Source organism: Heterodontus francisci, chromosome 8, assembly GCF_036365525.1.
Source record: "Heterodontus francisci isolate sHetFra1 chromosome 8, sHetFra1.hap1, whole genome shotgun sequence".
Taxonomy (NCBI): Eukaryota; Metazoa; Chordata; class Chondrichthyes; order Heterodontiformes; family Heterodontidae; genus Heterodontus; species Heterodontus francisci.
The window spans coordinates 68,707,158-68,724,257 of NC_090378.1; the positions used below are offsets into that span (position 1 = coordinate 68,707,158).

A 17,100-nucleotide genomic window follows, 5' to 3' on the forward strand; every position below is an offset into this window, starting at 1 on the left:
GAGGCTCCATGGCGGTCCCCCTCCCCCACCACTGGGCGATGGGACCCAGATTAACATATTTAAATGAATGAAATGAATACATTTAAATAAAATCAACAGTGATCTTACCTTCAGGCCGCAATCTTCTGAGCGGTGGCTGGCACTCGCGCCTTCACTTTCCCGTCCAGGGAAAGCAGGCACACCGTGGTGGGGAAGGGGGGAAATTATTTTTAGTGCAGGGGAGGGGGGCGTGGGGGGGGGGGGCAGAGAACGGTCTCTAATGCAAATTACTAGTGTAGGGAAGGGTGGGAAGTGGAGACCTCTGCACTTTGATCGGTTTGAGGGGCGGGGTGGGGGGAAGGTCAAGTGTTGAAGGTAACTGCGCTTGGTGGAGTGGGGAGGGAGAAAGGGCAAATTTTAAATTTAATTGTTGGGCGGGGGGGAAGGAGCGATAGATTTATTGGTGGTACATTGGGGAGGGATAGCCCTTGAAAAATGGCGCTAGTGTCTGTGCACAGGCAGGTGACACCATTGCTGGCGTTGGAGAACCCACCCCCTCCATTTGATTGGGGTGGGGGGGGGGGGGTGGAAGGAGTGGCCCCACTGCCTCATTATCCTGGGCTGCTGTGAGGAAGTGTGATGCCATTTTTTGGGGGGGGAAGAAAATCCAGCTCAGTAAGTTTTTATAATCTGTTGTTGAGGAAGGTGATCTGCAGACCAGGTACTCTAGTCAGCACTAGCTGAATTGCTGCTCAGGAAGGCCGCAGTCCCTCAGCTGCTCAGTCTGCCAGCAGCCACCGCTTTCTGGCCACCCAATATGTTGAGCCACTTGTAGTTAAGCTTCCATTTGAAGTGGGGTTGTCATCTGAAACGTGGGTCAAAACCACATATCTGAACTGCAGATGCGGCCATCAATGTCATGATCACTGTTTTGTTCACATTCATGTGTTGCCACCAACTACAGATGTGCCCTTGCCAGCTCACTAAAAATATAAGCTAATTATAGGTATCATCACGAACTTTTTAGCAGTGACCTTGCTACTGACCCTGTTTTTTCAAAAATATTTAGAACCATAGAAAAAGTACGGCACAGAAGGAGGCCATTTAGCCCATCGTGCCTGCGCCGGCCGAAAACACTAGCCGCCCAAACTAATCCCAGCACCTGGTCCATATCCTTGCAAGTTACAGTACTTCAGGTGCTTGTCCAGGTATCTTTGAAATGAGTTGAGGGTTTCTGCCTCCACCACCGTTCTGGGCAGTGAATTCCAGACACCCACCACCCTCTGGATGAAAAAGTTTTTCCTCGTGTCCCCTCTAATCCTTCTACCAATCACCTTAAATCCGTGCCCCCTGGTAATTGACCTCTCCGCTAAGGGAAACAGGTCCTTCCTGTCTACTCTATCTAGGCCCCTCATAATTTGTTGACCTCAATTAGGTCACCCCTCAGCCTCCTCTGTTCTGAGGAAAACAACCCTAGCCTTTCCAATCTTTCCTCATAGATGCAACTTTCAAGCCCTGGCAACATGCTTGCAAATCTCCTGTATACTCTCTCCAGGGCAATTATGTCCTTTCTGTAATGTGGTGACCAGAACTGTACTCAATACTCCAGCTGTGGCCTAAGCAGCATTTTGTACAGTTCCAGCATTATATCACTGCTTTTGTACTCTATACCTTGGCCAATATAGGAAAGCATTCCATATGCCTTCTTCACCACTCTATCTACCTGTCCTGCCACCTTCAGGGACATGTGGACTTGCACTCCAAGGTCTCTCATTTCTTCTACTCCTGTGATTTACATTTTCTTTAGTATCAGTCAGTGACCAGAAGATGGAGATATGCTCAGTGGAGTGTGTGTAAAATGTTTGTCTCTTTATATTATCTAGACACTTTGTATAGCACTCCACCTAAGATTCAGCAACCATCCATATTGAATGTACCAGTTTCAGTCATGCAATTTTCTTTTGCTGGGGCAGAGGGTTGGGGAGAGAAAGTTCATTTAAACATTCCGAGCTATTTCCAGTAGTCGATACCCTCTGTGTACCAGATGGACTCCCTTAAAAAGCTTTAAAACAATACATTATCAGCAGATATGTCAATGCAAACCTGGTTTATGATTAATAACATAAAAACATAGCCCTGTGTGTGTATGATTGATGGAACTTGAAAAATAAAATTCAAGGTAATATATCCATTCTTTCACATTGCAACCTTTTTTCTACTTTTAAATCATTTCATTTTTATTATGTAAAAATTGCAATCACATCACCAAAGCAAAATAAATGATTTTTTAAAGAAGCTGCTGGAGCTAGTAGTCACATTAGAGCTTTCGGCACTGACAGGAAACTGACATAACATTCCAGACAGCAAAATTAACATTGGAATTGCACAAAGAGTTAGTCTGCAGCCAAAAGATTACTATTTTAGGTGGCACCTTAAGCATAGTGTCCCATCTGAAATTTTAACCTTTATCAGATTCTGACTGGCCTCTTTTGCCTTTTATGTTACAAAATCCAATATTAGTGGATTTTCTTTTCATCTCTGAAAAGTTAACAGGCCTGACCCCCAGCATCCAACCCCACCCTGGCCCCATTTTGTAGAAATGAAATATTTATCCAATATTATTGCACACCTCTCTCTCACTATATAGAGCATTCTTCTAAAACGTAGCATTGCTTTGCAAAATGATTCTTATTCACTCATCGGGAGATCCCAGGATGGGCAGGTTTTCAACATCAAAAATATATGTATGCAAACAGTAAAAAAAAAGTAATTTAAAAATCTTAAACAATTGGCATCAATACTGGTAGGTTAAGGGGCTAAAAATTGAAAGAATGCAATATATTTCTTCGACAGTGTTACTCATCTCAAATACAATGCTACATGTTTGAAGAGGAATAGCCTACAGATTAATTGCGATATCTCTGAAATGTCTATAACAGCTGAAATACAGATATCTGGAGTGAAGAGTGTGGGGAGAGGTGAATACCAAATTACAAATACATTTATTACACTGTAAAATACGAAATGTTACCAATGTCACATCGATCATTTAATAATACTGCAGGACTGGTTGGCGTATTCTGTTGTTACTCTGACTTCTGGTTGTTGTTGGAAATGCTCTGGCCGCATAGAATAGAAGTTTGAAATCAGCGAGTAAAAGTTTGTTTACAGGTTCAGTCCTTAACGTCTTCTGTTTGTGTTTAAAAAGCTGTCTGCTGAGTAACACTGAACACTGGGCAAAGTTGAGAAACTTCAGTTATCAGCCATATATTTCCCTATAAAAGAAAAAGAACTCGACTAGAAAATACAGGAGTCACACTCAAGACAGACCACAGGGATAGATGATGTGGAAAATGTAACAGGTGTTTTGGCAATAGTGTTAAACACATTGTTGAGGCAGGATAGAGGGAGTTTCACTCTATATCAAACTGTACCACACATGACCTTGCATGTGGATACAGCATTAATTTCCTTGGGAGTCCTCTTGATCAGTTGCTGTAACTTTAATGGAATCTCTGGGGCTTCTGGCGCTCTTACGTTGAATTTACATGATCGATCAGGACAACTTCCAAAGAAATTCCAGGGGGTCGATCTTGATTTTTTGGCAACTGACTGTACTGGTCAGCCACCCATTTCATCAGCGAAGTGGCCCACCGATTTTGAGACCCTGCTCTCATTTAAATCTGGCAAGCGAGTTCTGGGGCACCAAATGTATGTCTCGAGACAGCTGCCAGCAATTTAAGTTGTGAGGTCGAGACAGAGGTGGGGTGGGGTGGAGCAGGGGTTTGGATGGGGGGGCGCAGGTGATCATGGAGGGCAAACAGCTCCTCTGGGGTCCACAAAGATAATTTATTACTTACCTTGAGCAATCCTCTTTGATTCCATTACCCATAGTATTGGACCTCGTCCAACCCAAGATGGCAATCGAGGTTCTATTTACGTCATAGGGCCATGATTTCCATATTAAAAATGGTCTACTGGCTGAAACGGGCAAGAACTTTAGACACTTTTTGGTAGGCCCCTTTCAAAATGAAGCTGGCTGCATTGCTGGTGTTAATGGGCAGTAAGGCCACTGACCAAATTTTCAGGCTGTTATAGGCGAAGGCAGTGAAAATTAACCCCAGATGTTGATTCCCAAAATCAGGAAAAGTGTCTCCAGCAATACATCAAAACAATGAAGCACCAGAATGAATATCCAACATTTTAATTGTATGCTGTAATTTTTCATCTGTAAACTTTAAAAAAATTATGTTTTTTTATACAAAGGCATGGCTACATTACCGTTGACATCTATTTTGGATATAATGTTATTTAGCACGTCTGACTTAGAACCATAGGAGTTTACAGCACAGAAAGCCCATTGTCTGAATGGTCTGTGCAACGATAATCTGGCTAACAGCAGTCAGCACGGTTTCAGAAGGGGAAGATCCTGCCTGACCAACCTTCTCCAATTCTTTGAGGAAGTGACAACACAAGTGGACTTGCCATCAGCCCTATGATTTTTTGGACTTTGACTGCCAAAATGGCTTTTGATAAATTCCAGATAAAAGATATTAATTACACCCAAAGATGTGAGATTCAGGATGAACCCTGGGAAATGGATAAGAAACTGGGTGAAGTATAGGAAACAAAGCACTTGTTAGAGGAGCTTTGTCAAAGTTGGGGAGGTCGGGGGTGAAGATCTATCCTCATGAACCAGCTTGTTCTCAATGTCATTTTAACTATTCTTTTTCAGCCGTTTCATTTCCAAAGCTCTGTTTTGAAAGTAATTTTTTTTTTCACCATGAGGAACAGTGCCTCTAAAGCAGTGGGCACCCACCATTGCCAAAGAAATGAGCAAACCTCCCCATGGCCCCAGAAAGTTCACTGGGGTCAGTGCTGGAGACTGCAGGCAGGTGAGATCCCAACAGAACTGCCAGAATCGCTGGCCAGCAGATTTTCAGGGCCATTGGGAAGTGGGGTGAACTTTGAAAGAACCGCCATAGATTTCATGGGCTGAATGGCTTCCTTCTGTGCTGTATTATTCGATGCAGCTTCTTGTTTCTTTCAATGAGATAATGTAATGATTAAAACTACTCTACGATCTTTGAGAAGTACCTGCTGCAAATCTCTTTTTGATGAGTGAAAATCTGTATCCTGCTCCAACCAATTCAATATCGACACCAGACAGCGTGCTCCCTTCACTGGTGAACTGGACAGCCAATGTTGCAGGCTTACTCGGTCCTTCTGATAGCTGAAACCTGGCCAGGAGAGATCCAACGCCTAAAAGAAATCAGCAGAAGAACGTGTGTATAGAGGAGACTAGAACTTTACATTCAAAATTTGATAAGGTCCCTTTGGCAAGCAAATTAGGGAGGACAGGTGACATGGGGCTGCACTACACTGGAGTTCAATGCATGTAAGTGGTGAGGTATGAGTTGGTATCCACGATGAGCTGCCCGTACCAGTCATACTGACTTGGAAATTTATTTATTTAGAGATACAGCACTGAAACAGGCCCTTCGGCCCACCGAGTCTGTGCTGACCATTAACCACCCATTTATACTAATCCTACATTAATCCCATTAACCTCTCACATCCCCACCTCCCCTCAATTCCTCTACCACCTACCTATACTCGGGGCAATTTATAATGGCCAATTTACCTATCAACCTGCAAGTCTTTGGTTGTGGGAGGAAACCGGAGCACCCGGCGAAAACCCACGCAGTCACAGGGAGAACTTGCAAACTCCACACAGGCAGTACCCAGAATCAAACCCGCGTCGCTGGAGCTGTGAGGCTGCAGTGCTAACCACTGCGCCACTGTGCCGCCCAAATGCATTGAGCCAGGCATTAAGAGGGACTGGCAGGTCAGTCGTCTATGGGCCGCTCTTGTATCCCGCTTTACGAGCTGCTCAAGAGCAGCATTGATGGAGGGCTGGGAGCAGATCATCAACCTTTCCATTTGAACATGATTGGTTTGTGGCTTTGTAGATCTAAATACAGGAGGGGAGAAATTAAATTGCAAAAAAGATCCAATAAAATTGTATTTGTTTGAAGGTGTAATATAAATTAATGATTCACACATCTTTAACTCCAGAACTGCTAACTCTCCTGAGGGATAAAAAAGGAATAGTTCACTTTTGCAATAATGCCTGGTAAAATACTGGAAAAGTATTTTGTTTCTATTGACTACAGTGTAAAGGTGCTATTTGCTACACTTTCATGTAACCTCATTGTACCACTTGAATTTGATGTTGTCATGACACATGGGTCTTCCAGACTTCCCATTCGAAAAAATAGAGTAAACCCTGTTTCAAAACTTTCATTATCTGCTTTCATTCGAATTATATCACAAAATAACTTAGTAGCAGCAACTTTGAACATATTTTTAGTTTTATTCCTATTGTGCTCTCTTTCTTTGGGAATCTTATATCACATACCATTACCCAATGTGGGAACTAATCTGCTCCTAGACATTTGCTTAGGCCTTTTGAGTTTCCTTTCCTCTAGAGAGGTGCCTTGCCATCACTTTGCACCTCTGATAGTATGGATGAGTTGTCAGTGTGAAAGCACTTTTTAAGTATTTAATTTGAAGCATTAACACAATTCAACAATAGTCGGTGGAGTGGATTAACAAATTGCTCTTTCACCTTTGATCCCTTGGTTTGAATGCAGCACATATGGGAATAAAAGTCGACTGTCTATTGACAATAAAGACTATGTAAAATTGCAAGCAGTGATTAGTGGGCATGGATTCAAAGTAAACAAAATTGGTCGTTCTTCAATTTCCCTTCCTATCCATGGGGAGGTGGTGGCATAGTGGTAATGTCATTGGACTAGTAATCCAAACCCCAGGCTCATGCTCTGGGGGTATTGGGTTTGAATACCACTGTGACAGATGGCAAAATTTGAATTCAATTAATAAATTGTTGTTGTAAAAACCCATCTGGTTTACTAATGTTCTTTAGGGAAGGAAATCTGCTGTCCTTACCCGGTCTGACTTACATCTGACTCCAGACCCACAGCAATGTGGTTGACTCTTAACTGCCCTCTGAAATGGCCCAGCAAGCCACTCAGTTCAAGGGCAATTAGGGATGGGCAATAAATGCTGGCCTAGTCAGTGACGACCACATCCCGCAAACAAATTTAAAAAATGATGAAAACCCATGCAATGGAAAAGGCCCTGATCGACTCTTGTGAAAGGATATCTACGTTCCACGGGACACTGACATGCAAGTTACAGAGCATAATCAGGGACCCCTAACCCAGCTGGTGAGTGCCATTGGTAGCTCCTCACAAAGTAGCCATGGTGAGTGCTACGTGTATATAGAATATAACACAGATCATTTTCAATTTTTAAGTTTATTTTTACACAGGCAGAAGCAGAAACAGAGCCAGTAATGAAATCTAAAATAAAATGTTTAGTTCAACAGCAGAATTTCATTCTTGAGTTACCTCCATTTTCAGATTTCTGAGATATATCTGGGATCTTCCAAAGTATCCTGTGTTGTTCAGCATTCCTTGAGAAACAAAGACCAGTATGGAGGTTACTTACAAAATGTCAAAGAGATGAACAAGACCTGTCGAAGTTGTTCCTCCTTCCCTGCAGGTGCTGATGGGGATGGGGTTTTCGTCATCTGAGGTACCTTGCCTAAGTGATCAGTTTAACACATATGCCTAGTCAGTGAGGGTCAGCAGGCTATTCCACCATGAGGAATATCACAGTGGAGCCAGCAGGCTATTCCACCATGAGGAATATCACAGTGAAGCCAGCAGGCTTTTCCACCTTGAGGAATATCACTGGAGTCAGCTCTATCCTGTATGACATCAGGATAGGCTGGAATCTTACAACCCCCCCACGCCCCCTTCCCCCCGGGAGTGGGCTGGGAGGTGGGGGGGGGGGGGGGGCATAAAATCGTGTATGATGGCAGGGGCACCATACTCATCACCTACTAGCCCCCACTGCTATCTTACCAGTGGCAGGAAGGGGAAAAGTGGCAGGTGGCCCGCTCGTCCTTAGGCTAGTTGAGGCCCTTAAGTGGCCAATTATGATAAACACCATGCCAGCCTAGTTATTAAGTAAGGGACATAGCATTATAATCAACTTTTTAATGTTATAACAATGCTTAGGCTTGGCATTACTGCAACCCTCAAGTAGTAGACAGATTTGAAATGCAATTAGCAGTCTCCACAAAAAAATTCTGGAAACAAATCTTCAAAAGTATTTTACCAGCAGTGAGAGGTTGGGCACTTCGGCACCTTAGCAGGCCACCCCAGTCAAACCTGGCAGCCTCCTTGCGGGCAGCCTGTGCCCAATGAAGGGCTCCCCCAGCAGCATGGACTATCCTCACTAGAAAAATCCTGTGCCCCCTCAATTGACACCCCCCCCCACCACTCACCGGGGCCTGGCCGATTGTTCCTGGAGAGCCACGGCCCCACTTAGCTGTTTCGAGGCCGGTGTCCATCGTATCTGTTCTCACAGGGTGCAGTCCCAGCAGTGACCACTGCTCCAGGTGATGCTGCTGAGACTGAAGAGCTGCTGGCCCTCCGATTGGCTTGTGGCTCTAGGAGGCGGGGCTTTCTGCATCAGAGGGGCAGAAGCCACGACTGAAGACAGTTAATTGCCTCAGCCATGCAAAATAGCAGTGTGGCTTTTAAGGCCGGCAGAGGTGGGCTTGTCCCCAGCTTTCCAGTCAGTGGGTGCGGCCACTGCCTCATCATTAAATTCTGACAGGACTGAGTATATAGCAGATGCAATTTAATGCAGAGAAGTGTAAAGTGATTTCATTATGCTAGGAAGAATGAGGAGAGGCACTATGATCTGAATTATACAATTTTAAAGGGGGTGTAGGAAAAGAGAGACCTGAGTGTATATGTACACAAATCTTTGAAGGTGGCAGAACAAGTTGAGAAGATTGTTAAAAAGGCATACAGGATCATTTGCTTTACAAATAGAGGCATACAGTACAACGGCAAGAAAAGTATATTAAACCTTTATTAATCACTGGTTAGGCCTCAGCTGGAGTATTGTGGTCAGTTGTGGGCACCATACTTTAGGACTATATCTCCAACACAGAAGTCCTTGAAGCGGCCAACACCCCCAGCTTATACACACTACTGAGTCAGCGGCGCTTGAGATGGCTTGGCCATGTGAGCCGCATGGAAGATGGCAGGATCCCCAAAGACACATTGTACAGCGAGCTCGCCACTGGTATCAGACCCACCGGCCGTCCATGTCTCCGCTATAAAGACGTCTGCAAACGCGACATGAAATCGTGTGACATTGATCACAAGTCGTGGGAGTCAGTTGCCAGCATTCGCCAGAGCTGGCGGGCAGCCATAAAGACAGGGCTAAATTGTGGCGAGTCGAAGAGACTTAGTAGTTGGCAGGAAAAAAGACAGAGGCGCAAGGGGAGAGCCAACTGTGCAACAGCCCCGACAAACAAATTTCTCTGCAGCACCTGTGGAAGAGCCTGTCACTCCAGAATTGGCCTTTATAGCCACTCCAGGCGCTGCTTCACAAACCACTGACCACCTCCAGGCGCCTATCCATTGTCTCTCGAGATAAGGAGGCCCAAAAGAAAGAAAAAGAAGAAAGAAACTTTAGGAAGGTTGTCAAGGCCTTGTAGAGGGTGCAGAGGTGATTTACTAGAATGTGCCAGGGATGTGTGATGCCAAATATGTGAAGAGACTGGAGAAACTGGGATTATTTTCTTTAGAACAGAGAAGATTTAGTAGAGATATTCAAAATCATGAAGTGTTTTGATAGATTAAATGGGGAGAAACTGTTTCCAGTGGCAGGAGGGTTGATAACCAGAGGGCACTGATTTAAGATAATTGGTGAAAGAAAGAGAGGCAACATGAGGGAATTTTATTTTGCAGCAAAATGCAATACGTAAAAGATTGGTGGAAGCAGACTCTATAACAACTTTCAAAAGGAATTGGCGAAATACTTGAAAAATTTAAAAGGCAGTGGGGAAAGAGAAGGGGAGTGGGATTAATCTTTCAACAATCTGGCCCAGGCACAATGGGCCAAAAGACCTCTTTCTGTGCTGTATCATTCTGTATCCTGCAATCAGGAGTGAGAACCCGAGCTAATTGTTCCCCGGTTTAGAATGCTAGGCATAGAAATTCTTGTGAAGGAATTATTTGGCAGGTAGAAGTGCAGAGGGATAATAGGTGAAGGCACAGACTGCGATGGGTCGACCGGTAATGGGTAGAGTGTGTGTGGAGGAGCAATCGGGATTGGCTAACAGCGATCAAGGCAGGCAGATACTGTGGAGGAGTGACTGGTGATTGGCAGAGACGGTGGAGGAGTGACTGGTGATTGGTAGAGAGTGTGGAGGAGTGACTGGTGATTGGTAGAGAGTGTGGAGGAGTGACTGGTGATTGGCAGATACTGTGGAGGAGTGACTTGTGACTGGCAGAGACTGTGGAGGAGTGACTGTTAATTGGTAGAGAGTGTGGAAGAAGTTCAGGGCAGACAGAGAGTGTAGAGGAGTGACTGGTGAGAGGTGGTGAGTGTGGACAGGGGGATCAGGATAGAGTATGCATACCATTGACTGGAGTTGGCAGAATGGTGACAGATCTTTCCACAGATTTTGTGTACAGAAGGAATTACGAGGCTAAGATAGACAAGACAGAGGAACCAAATTCACAACAAATCCATTGCATAGGGTCAACGGAAGAACAGAGATAATATCTTACCATGCAGCAGCTGGAAGTACAGCTTGTACTTTTGCCACTCCTCCATCCACGGGAGTGAGGAACTGCACATTATTGAGAGCGACAGGTGTAACCATTGCCTCTGCATTATACTTATAATCTATTCGAAGATCAGTGCTGGTGGGCTCACAGCGCCAGCTCACTGCTAGGTTCAATGGTGTGGACTGAATGCCCTGGGAAGATACCTTCAGAAAAGGAAGATGACTGTTAATTCTGAGAGATTTTCATTTTTTTTAATTCAATGGCTGCTTCAAATGTTCTCCCCTTTTCTTCTGAAGGTGTTCTGCTGGAGTATGGTTGCACAGGTTATATTCAGATACCTCGCCAAAGTAACTGTTCCTCACAGGAGCCCTGACAGAAAATGGCATTGGTTATTTGACTGAAAGGAACATTGACATTTACTCACTTTCATTTTCCAGTAGCGGGGGGGGGGGGATCCACTGGATTGTAATTGGGATCAGAAGCCATGGTTGAAATGTTTCTCTAACCAGGCTCTTTTAGGGGCCTATTAGCTGGTCCTTAATTTTACAAAGGGATCTTCAAGTAGGATTTAGGCTCTCTATTTGCATATGCAAAAAGCTCTAATTCCTGCTTGAGGCACAACCTCTGGATGGCTGCTTCTGCCTTTACCAATATGGCGGGTGGTGCACTTCCAATGGGTAATGAGTATGCACACTGCACCTGTCATATTGGGTGCTTCGGTTCCTGTTTTGTGTCCGAAAAATGGGTGAACACCATCAAAATTCATGTAAAACAGCCAATATCAATTTGGCCACCTGTTATGCATTTCTCCCAATTTTCATTTAATTACCTGAATGTGGTTGCTGGGCATGCAGAAGGGCAGGAAAGTCACAGAATATCCTTCGCTTAATGTGTCCTGCAGCAACACTGGGCAGGATTTTGCCTCCAGGGTTCGGGTCCTCTACCCCAGCCCAGGAGGGGGGTGGTGGGGGAAGTAGTCACAGCACACGATTTCCACAGAGGCGGGCTGCTAATTGACTGGAGGGTGGGTTGGGAAGCCAATGAGTGGCTGCGGATACAGGATGGAGGGGGCACTGCTGAAGTGCAGGCCTGATTTAAAGGTGCCAAGGCAGTTATTACTGAAGCAGCCATTTGAAAGAAAAAATGTAAGAACCGGCGGGACAGGAGGAGAGGCAGAGGCCTGGCACTTGGGACAAGCTGACCCTCACTTCTCAGATGCAGTCGGGGAAGGAGAGATGTGATTCCTAAAAGAGAGCATGAAAAGATATGACAATCTGCAGCATGCCAAAGACTAAGCTGCATTGGGAAGCCTCAGCACTGCAGAGTTTTCTGCTGTCAAAGGCTAATTCTCATGATCTCCTTGTGTCTTCCACAGGTTCACTTGTGGATAGGGAACACGTGAGTCTTGTTGCGGCACTGGGGCCATCATAAGAAACCGAGACAGCAGAGCCAGCACAATCACATCTTACAAGCACACTCTCCACCAGCACAGATACACACACATTGGTGGGTCCTTGTATGTGCAGGGTGAACAGCACAGCACGTGAGCAGGAGGAGGTGAGAGAGGCAGAGACAGCTGTGGGCAGCCCCCTTGGAGGATGGAGGACAGACACGGCCATGCTCAGTTGGGCACAGATGGAGGGCCTCGGGGCTCATAAGAAAGGAGGCTCTACATAGATCAGCAACAACATGCCCCACATGTCAGAGTTCCATGAGGCAATGCATGGTCATGGGCTGAAAATGGAGGCTCAGGGGTTTGAACGCATGAGCTCCTCCATTGAGGGCGTGGCCAACCTCATGGACAGCCTTATGAGGCAGCACTCTGAGTAGATGCAGGAGCAGCGCACTGGCATGTACAGAATGCATGCAATGCTCTGAGTGTCTCAGTCATCCGGAGTGCCAGCCAAAGGCTGAGGCAGTCATCAATGATAATGAGGGAGCCTTCCCTCACAGGGCGCCACCATCATCATCTTCATCGACCTCCTTAACCCTTCTGACTCAGGGATCATCTATGCAGCAGGGTTCATGATGGAGGCTGCCCCTGCATTGACACCAGAGCAGCAGCCTCTGCAGGTGCCCTCACTGGCACGTTGTTACGTTTGGAACACACTGTAAATATTAACACATGACTCCATGCATATGAGCTTCCATTCTTTAATGCCAAGACTGGAAAAGGGCAGAACTCAAAGGTCTTTGAAGGAGGACAGTGAGACGTCTGGATCATTCATTGGTGATAAGAATGGATCTTCTTCCTGAGTTAGAAGGGCTCAACTGAATCCAGTGCCTGGATCAGATGCTCCCTGACATTGACAACATCCTGACAAGACCCTCGAGTCCTGCACTGGCACTGGCCATCTCCCTACACAGTCTGGACACCTTTCTGCTCTACATTTTCCTCTTCCTTCTCCTCCTCTCTCTGTTCCATTTCCTGTTCCTCCTCTCCCACCAATCAGCTGTGTCATTCCAGGGTCTCACCCTCTTCAAGGTCCACACCTCTCTGTAGGGCCATGTTAGGGACAGCACGACTGACCACCACAATGGACAAGACCCTGCAGGAATGTACTGCAGGGTGCCACCTGACCAGGCACAGGAACCGGATCTTCAGACATCCGATGACCTGCTCAATGGTAGTCCTTGGATATAGCAAAAGCTATGGTCCTTGACAAAATCACGGCTGGACTGCTCCAGAATGAGTGCCCCTCTAGCCAAGCTGTTCCAGTACAGCTACAACACTGGCATCTACCCGGCAATGTGGAAAATTGCCCAGGTGTGTCCTGTCCACAAAAAGCAGAACAAGTCCAATCCAGCCAATTACCACCTCATCAGCCTACTCTCAATCATCAGCAAAGTGACAGAAAGGGTTATAGACAATGCTATTAAGCAGAAAGGGTTATAGCTGGGTAGATGCCAGTGTTGCAGCTGTCCTGGAACAGCTTGGCTAGAGGGGCACTCATTCTGGAGCAGTCCAGCCGTGATGTTGTCAAGAACCATAGCTTTTGCTATCTCCAGTGTACTCAGCTATTTCTTGATAATGCGTGGCATGAACCGATAACCTGCTCACCGATGCTTAGTTTGGGTTCTGCCAGGGCCACCCGGCTCCAGACCACATTACAGCCTTGGTTCAAATATGAACAAAAAAGCTGAATTCCAGAGGTGAGGTGAGAGTGACCATTCCTGACATCAAGGCAGCATTTGACTGAGTGTGGCATCGAGAACCCTAGTAAGAAGTCAATGGGAATCAGCGGGAAAACCCTCCACTGGCTGAAGTCATAGTTAGCACAAAGGAAGATGGTTGTGGTTGTTGGAGGCCAATCATCTTGGTTCCAAGACATCACTGCAGCAGTTCCTCAGGGCAGTGTTCTAGGCCCAACCATCTTCAGTTGCTTCATCAATGATCTTCCCTTCAGCAGAAGGTCAGAAATTAGGATATTTGCTGGTGTGTTCAGAGCCATTCGCAACTCCTCAGATAATGAAGCAATTCGTGTCTGCATGCAGCAAGTGGCAAGTCACATTTGTACCACACAAGTGCCAGGCAATGAACATCTCCAACAAGGGAGAGTTTAACTATCTCCCCTTGACAGTCAATGGCATTACGATTGTGAAAGTCCCTCACCAATGTCCAGGGATGACCATTGACCAGAGACTTATCTGGACCAGCTGCATAAATATTGTGGTTACAAGAGCAAGTCAGAGGCTGGATATTCTGTGGAAAATGACTCATCTCCTGAATCTTCAGGTTTCCCACCATCTACAAGACACAAGTCAGGAGTATGATGGAATACTCTCCACTTGCCTGGATGAGTACAGCTCCAGCAACACTCAAGAAGCTCAACAGCACCCTGAACAAAACAACCCGCTTGATCGGCACCCCATCCACCACCTTAAACGTTCACTCCCTCAACCATCGATGCACAATGGCAGCAGTGTGTACCACCTACAAGATGCACTGCAGCAACTCGCCAAACCTCCTTCAACAGTACCTCCCGAACCTGTGATCTCTACCACCTAGAAGGACAAGGGCAGCAGACACATGGGAACACTACCACCTCCTAGTCACACACCATTCTGATTTGGAAATATATCGCTGTTCCCTCATCATTGCTGGGTCAAAATCTTGGAACGTTCTACCTAACAGAACTGCGAGAGTACCTTCATGACACAGACTGCAGTGGTTCAAGAAGGTGGCTCATCACCCATTTTTTATAAAAAGCAAAATAAAAGCAAAATACTCCAGATGCTGAAAATATGAAATAAAAACAGAAAGTGTTGGAAATACTCAGCAGGTCAGGCAGCATCTGTGGAGGTTCTGATGAAAGGTCACAGACCTGAAATGTTAACTTTGCTTCTCAATCCACATATGCTGCCTGACCTGCTGAGTATTTCCAGCACTTTCTGTTTTTATTACCCATTTATTTATTACTATGACATTTTGCATTGCACCATCAGCCCCCTTGTCATTTAATCTCTCCTGTCTTCCACCCTACCACAGACCTTCCCTTTTCTTTTGTTCTCTCCGCCCCAACCACCCTTTCCCTGCCTCTGTACTTGCTTTAAACCTATTACATCTCTAACTTTTTCCAGTTTGGAAAAAGTGATCACTGGCCTGAAATGTTAATTCTTGTCTCTCGTTCCATAGATGCTGTCTGATCTGCTGCGTATTTCCAGCATTTTCTGTTTTTAATCCTGATTTCCAGCCTCAGCAGTATTTTGCTTTTGTATACCAAGCAAGTGCTTAGAAGGGCCAACGTTTCAGTCACTTTTCCTCTGTATGGAGTGAGGTTGTACATGCAGTAATATACTGCACAAGGAAAAATATAAACCTTGGTCCTACATTTGGATCATCATTTTAAGTTATATATGAATTTGATTACTCCAGGAGTCTAATCTAACAGAACATACTATAAGAAATAAATCATTGCTTTATAATGTGAAAGCCTGAAATCCACTTACCTGATACTTTAGCATATCCACATTATAATAGGTGGCTGATGGTTTCTGTTCAGCCACTTTCTTTAAATGAGTCATTAGATTTGGCATGTTGACCCAGAATTCTCTTGTATCGGCATCACCTTGCGAAGTGTTACTAGATGATAGAAAAAAGAATCTGTAAGCCGATAAGCTTTTACCAAAATTAAGGCTTAATTTATACAAGTCAAGTGTATATAGTCAATAACTATGAAAAGATAGGTCATTGATATGTTTGGTATTGCATCCTTCATTAGAACTCAAGTCTGAAAGCTAAAAATGCATTATTAGTGTCAGGCCATGCCCCCACCTGCCAAGAATGAGGCGCATATTTTGTCATGAACATTGATTTTAAACTGTTACCGGCGTGAGGGGAGGACTTGTTGAACAGACCAGCTGTTGCTGGAAAAGTCATTTGCATATTAACAGTGTTTCGAAGCACAAAGCAGCCATTCCCTGACATTCAATCCACAATGGACTTTTGATCACCAGATGGTGAAAGTGGGGGAGCTCGCATACCAGGTTGACTGCGAAGATGGCCGAATACACATCGTCAAACCAGCTAGTCACGTGACTAACCTGCTGGGCAACCTGAGTTTTTTGAATGTGTACAAACAGTTTGGGCAGAAAGCTGTTTGCTCCTGGATTGAAAAGACTTTTCCTGGCTGGCGCGCCACAGCCTCTCCTGTTTGCTCCCATCTCTTTCTCACGGAACTCCAAAACCCACTGAAGACACATGAACCCCAAGAGAGTGAAGTCTCCTACAGTGAACAAGGTTTAAAAACAATACTGGCCCCAACGAAAAGCAAGATCTACCTACAATCATGGACTCTACAGCGAGCTCAAAGCACAGTAACAAAAAATCCGTCTCAAACTTTTCCACTTTATTTTTCTTCTGCTCTTTTCTGTCTCTATTTGCATGTATCGCGTATGCATGCTACCGTGGGGCACGGTGTGTATCTGTAGGCGTTAACTGAATTAGAGTTGAAGTTTATTAAATTTCAGCTTTTCTTCTTTAAACCTAAGAAAGCCTGTTTGTGCTGGTTTCTTTGCCTTATAATTGGAAAGCGGTGAACAAGGATTCACCAAGGGGGAGCTAAAAATAGAGTGTGCTTAAAATTAAACCCTGTTACAGTGAGACCAGGTGAAGGCTGAAAGAGAACCCTAGACACCTTTCTCATCTGGTCGTAACAGTAAGGGTGGAGTAAAGCAGAGAGAAAGGGGCAGAGAGAGTTTAACCTTCAGACTGGCAATAGTTCCAGGAAATTTTTGATCTCTCCGAGTTACTGACTTTTTAAACTCATGCGCTGTAATGCTGAAATATTGCAGAAACAAAGTAACTGAGATGTAATAAATAGCTTTATTACTGTCATACGCTCACAATGAGTTGGAGGATACATTGTTTTGTAATAGGTTCTCTTAGCCCCACAGCAATTCTTTCCTGCTCCTAGCAAAGCCAGCAGTACCT

At 45.0% G+C, this 17,100-nt stretch overlaps 1 protein-coding gene across 1 annotated transcript in view; it reads right to left on the minus strand.

Moving 5' to 3' along the window:
• Window positions 1–566: 566 nt before the first annotated feature.
• sgip1a (SH3GL interacting endocytic adaptor 1a) overlaps window positions 567–17,100 on the minus strand; it is a 182,431-nt gene continuing 165,897 nt past the window's right edge. Inside the window, exons 22-26 of the mRNA XM_068038061.1 lie at window positions 15,618–15,750; window positions 10,668–10,870; window positions 7,416–7,480; window positions 5,077–5,241; window positions 567–3,254 (exon numbers count right to left, since the gene is read on the minus strand). Of these exons, the coding sequence (XP_067894162.1) occupies window positions 3,232–3,254; window positions 5,077–5,241; window positions 7,416–7,480; window positions 10,668–10,870; window positions 15,618–15,750 (589 nt within the window). The 3' untranslated portion in view covers window positions 567–3,231. The remainder of the gene's footprint in view (window positions 3,255–5,076; window positions 5,242–7,415; window positions 7,481–10,667; window positions 10,871–15,617; window positions 15,751–17,100) is intronic.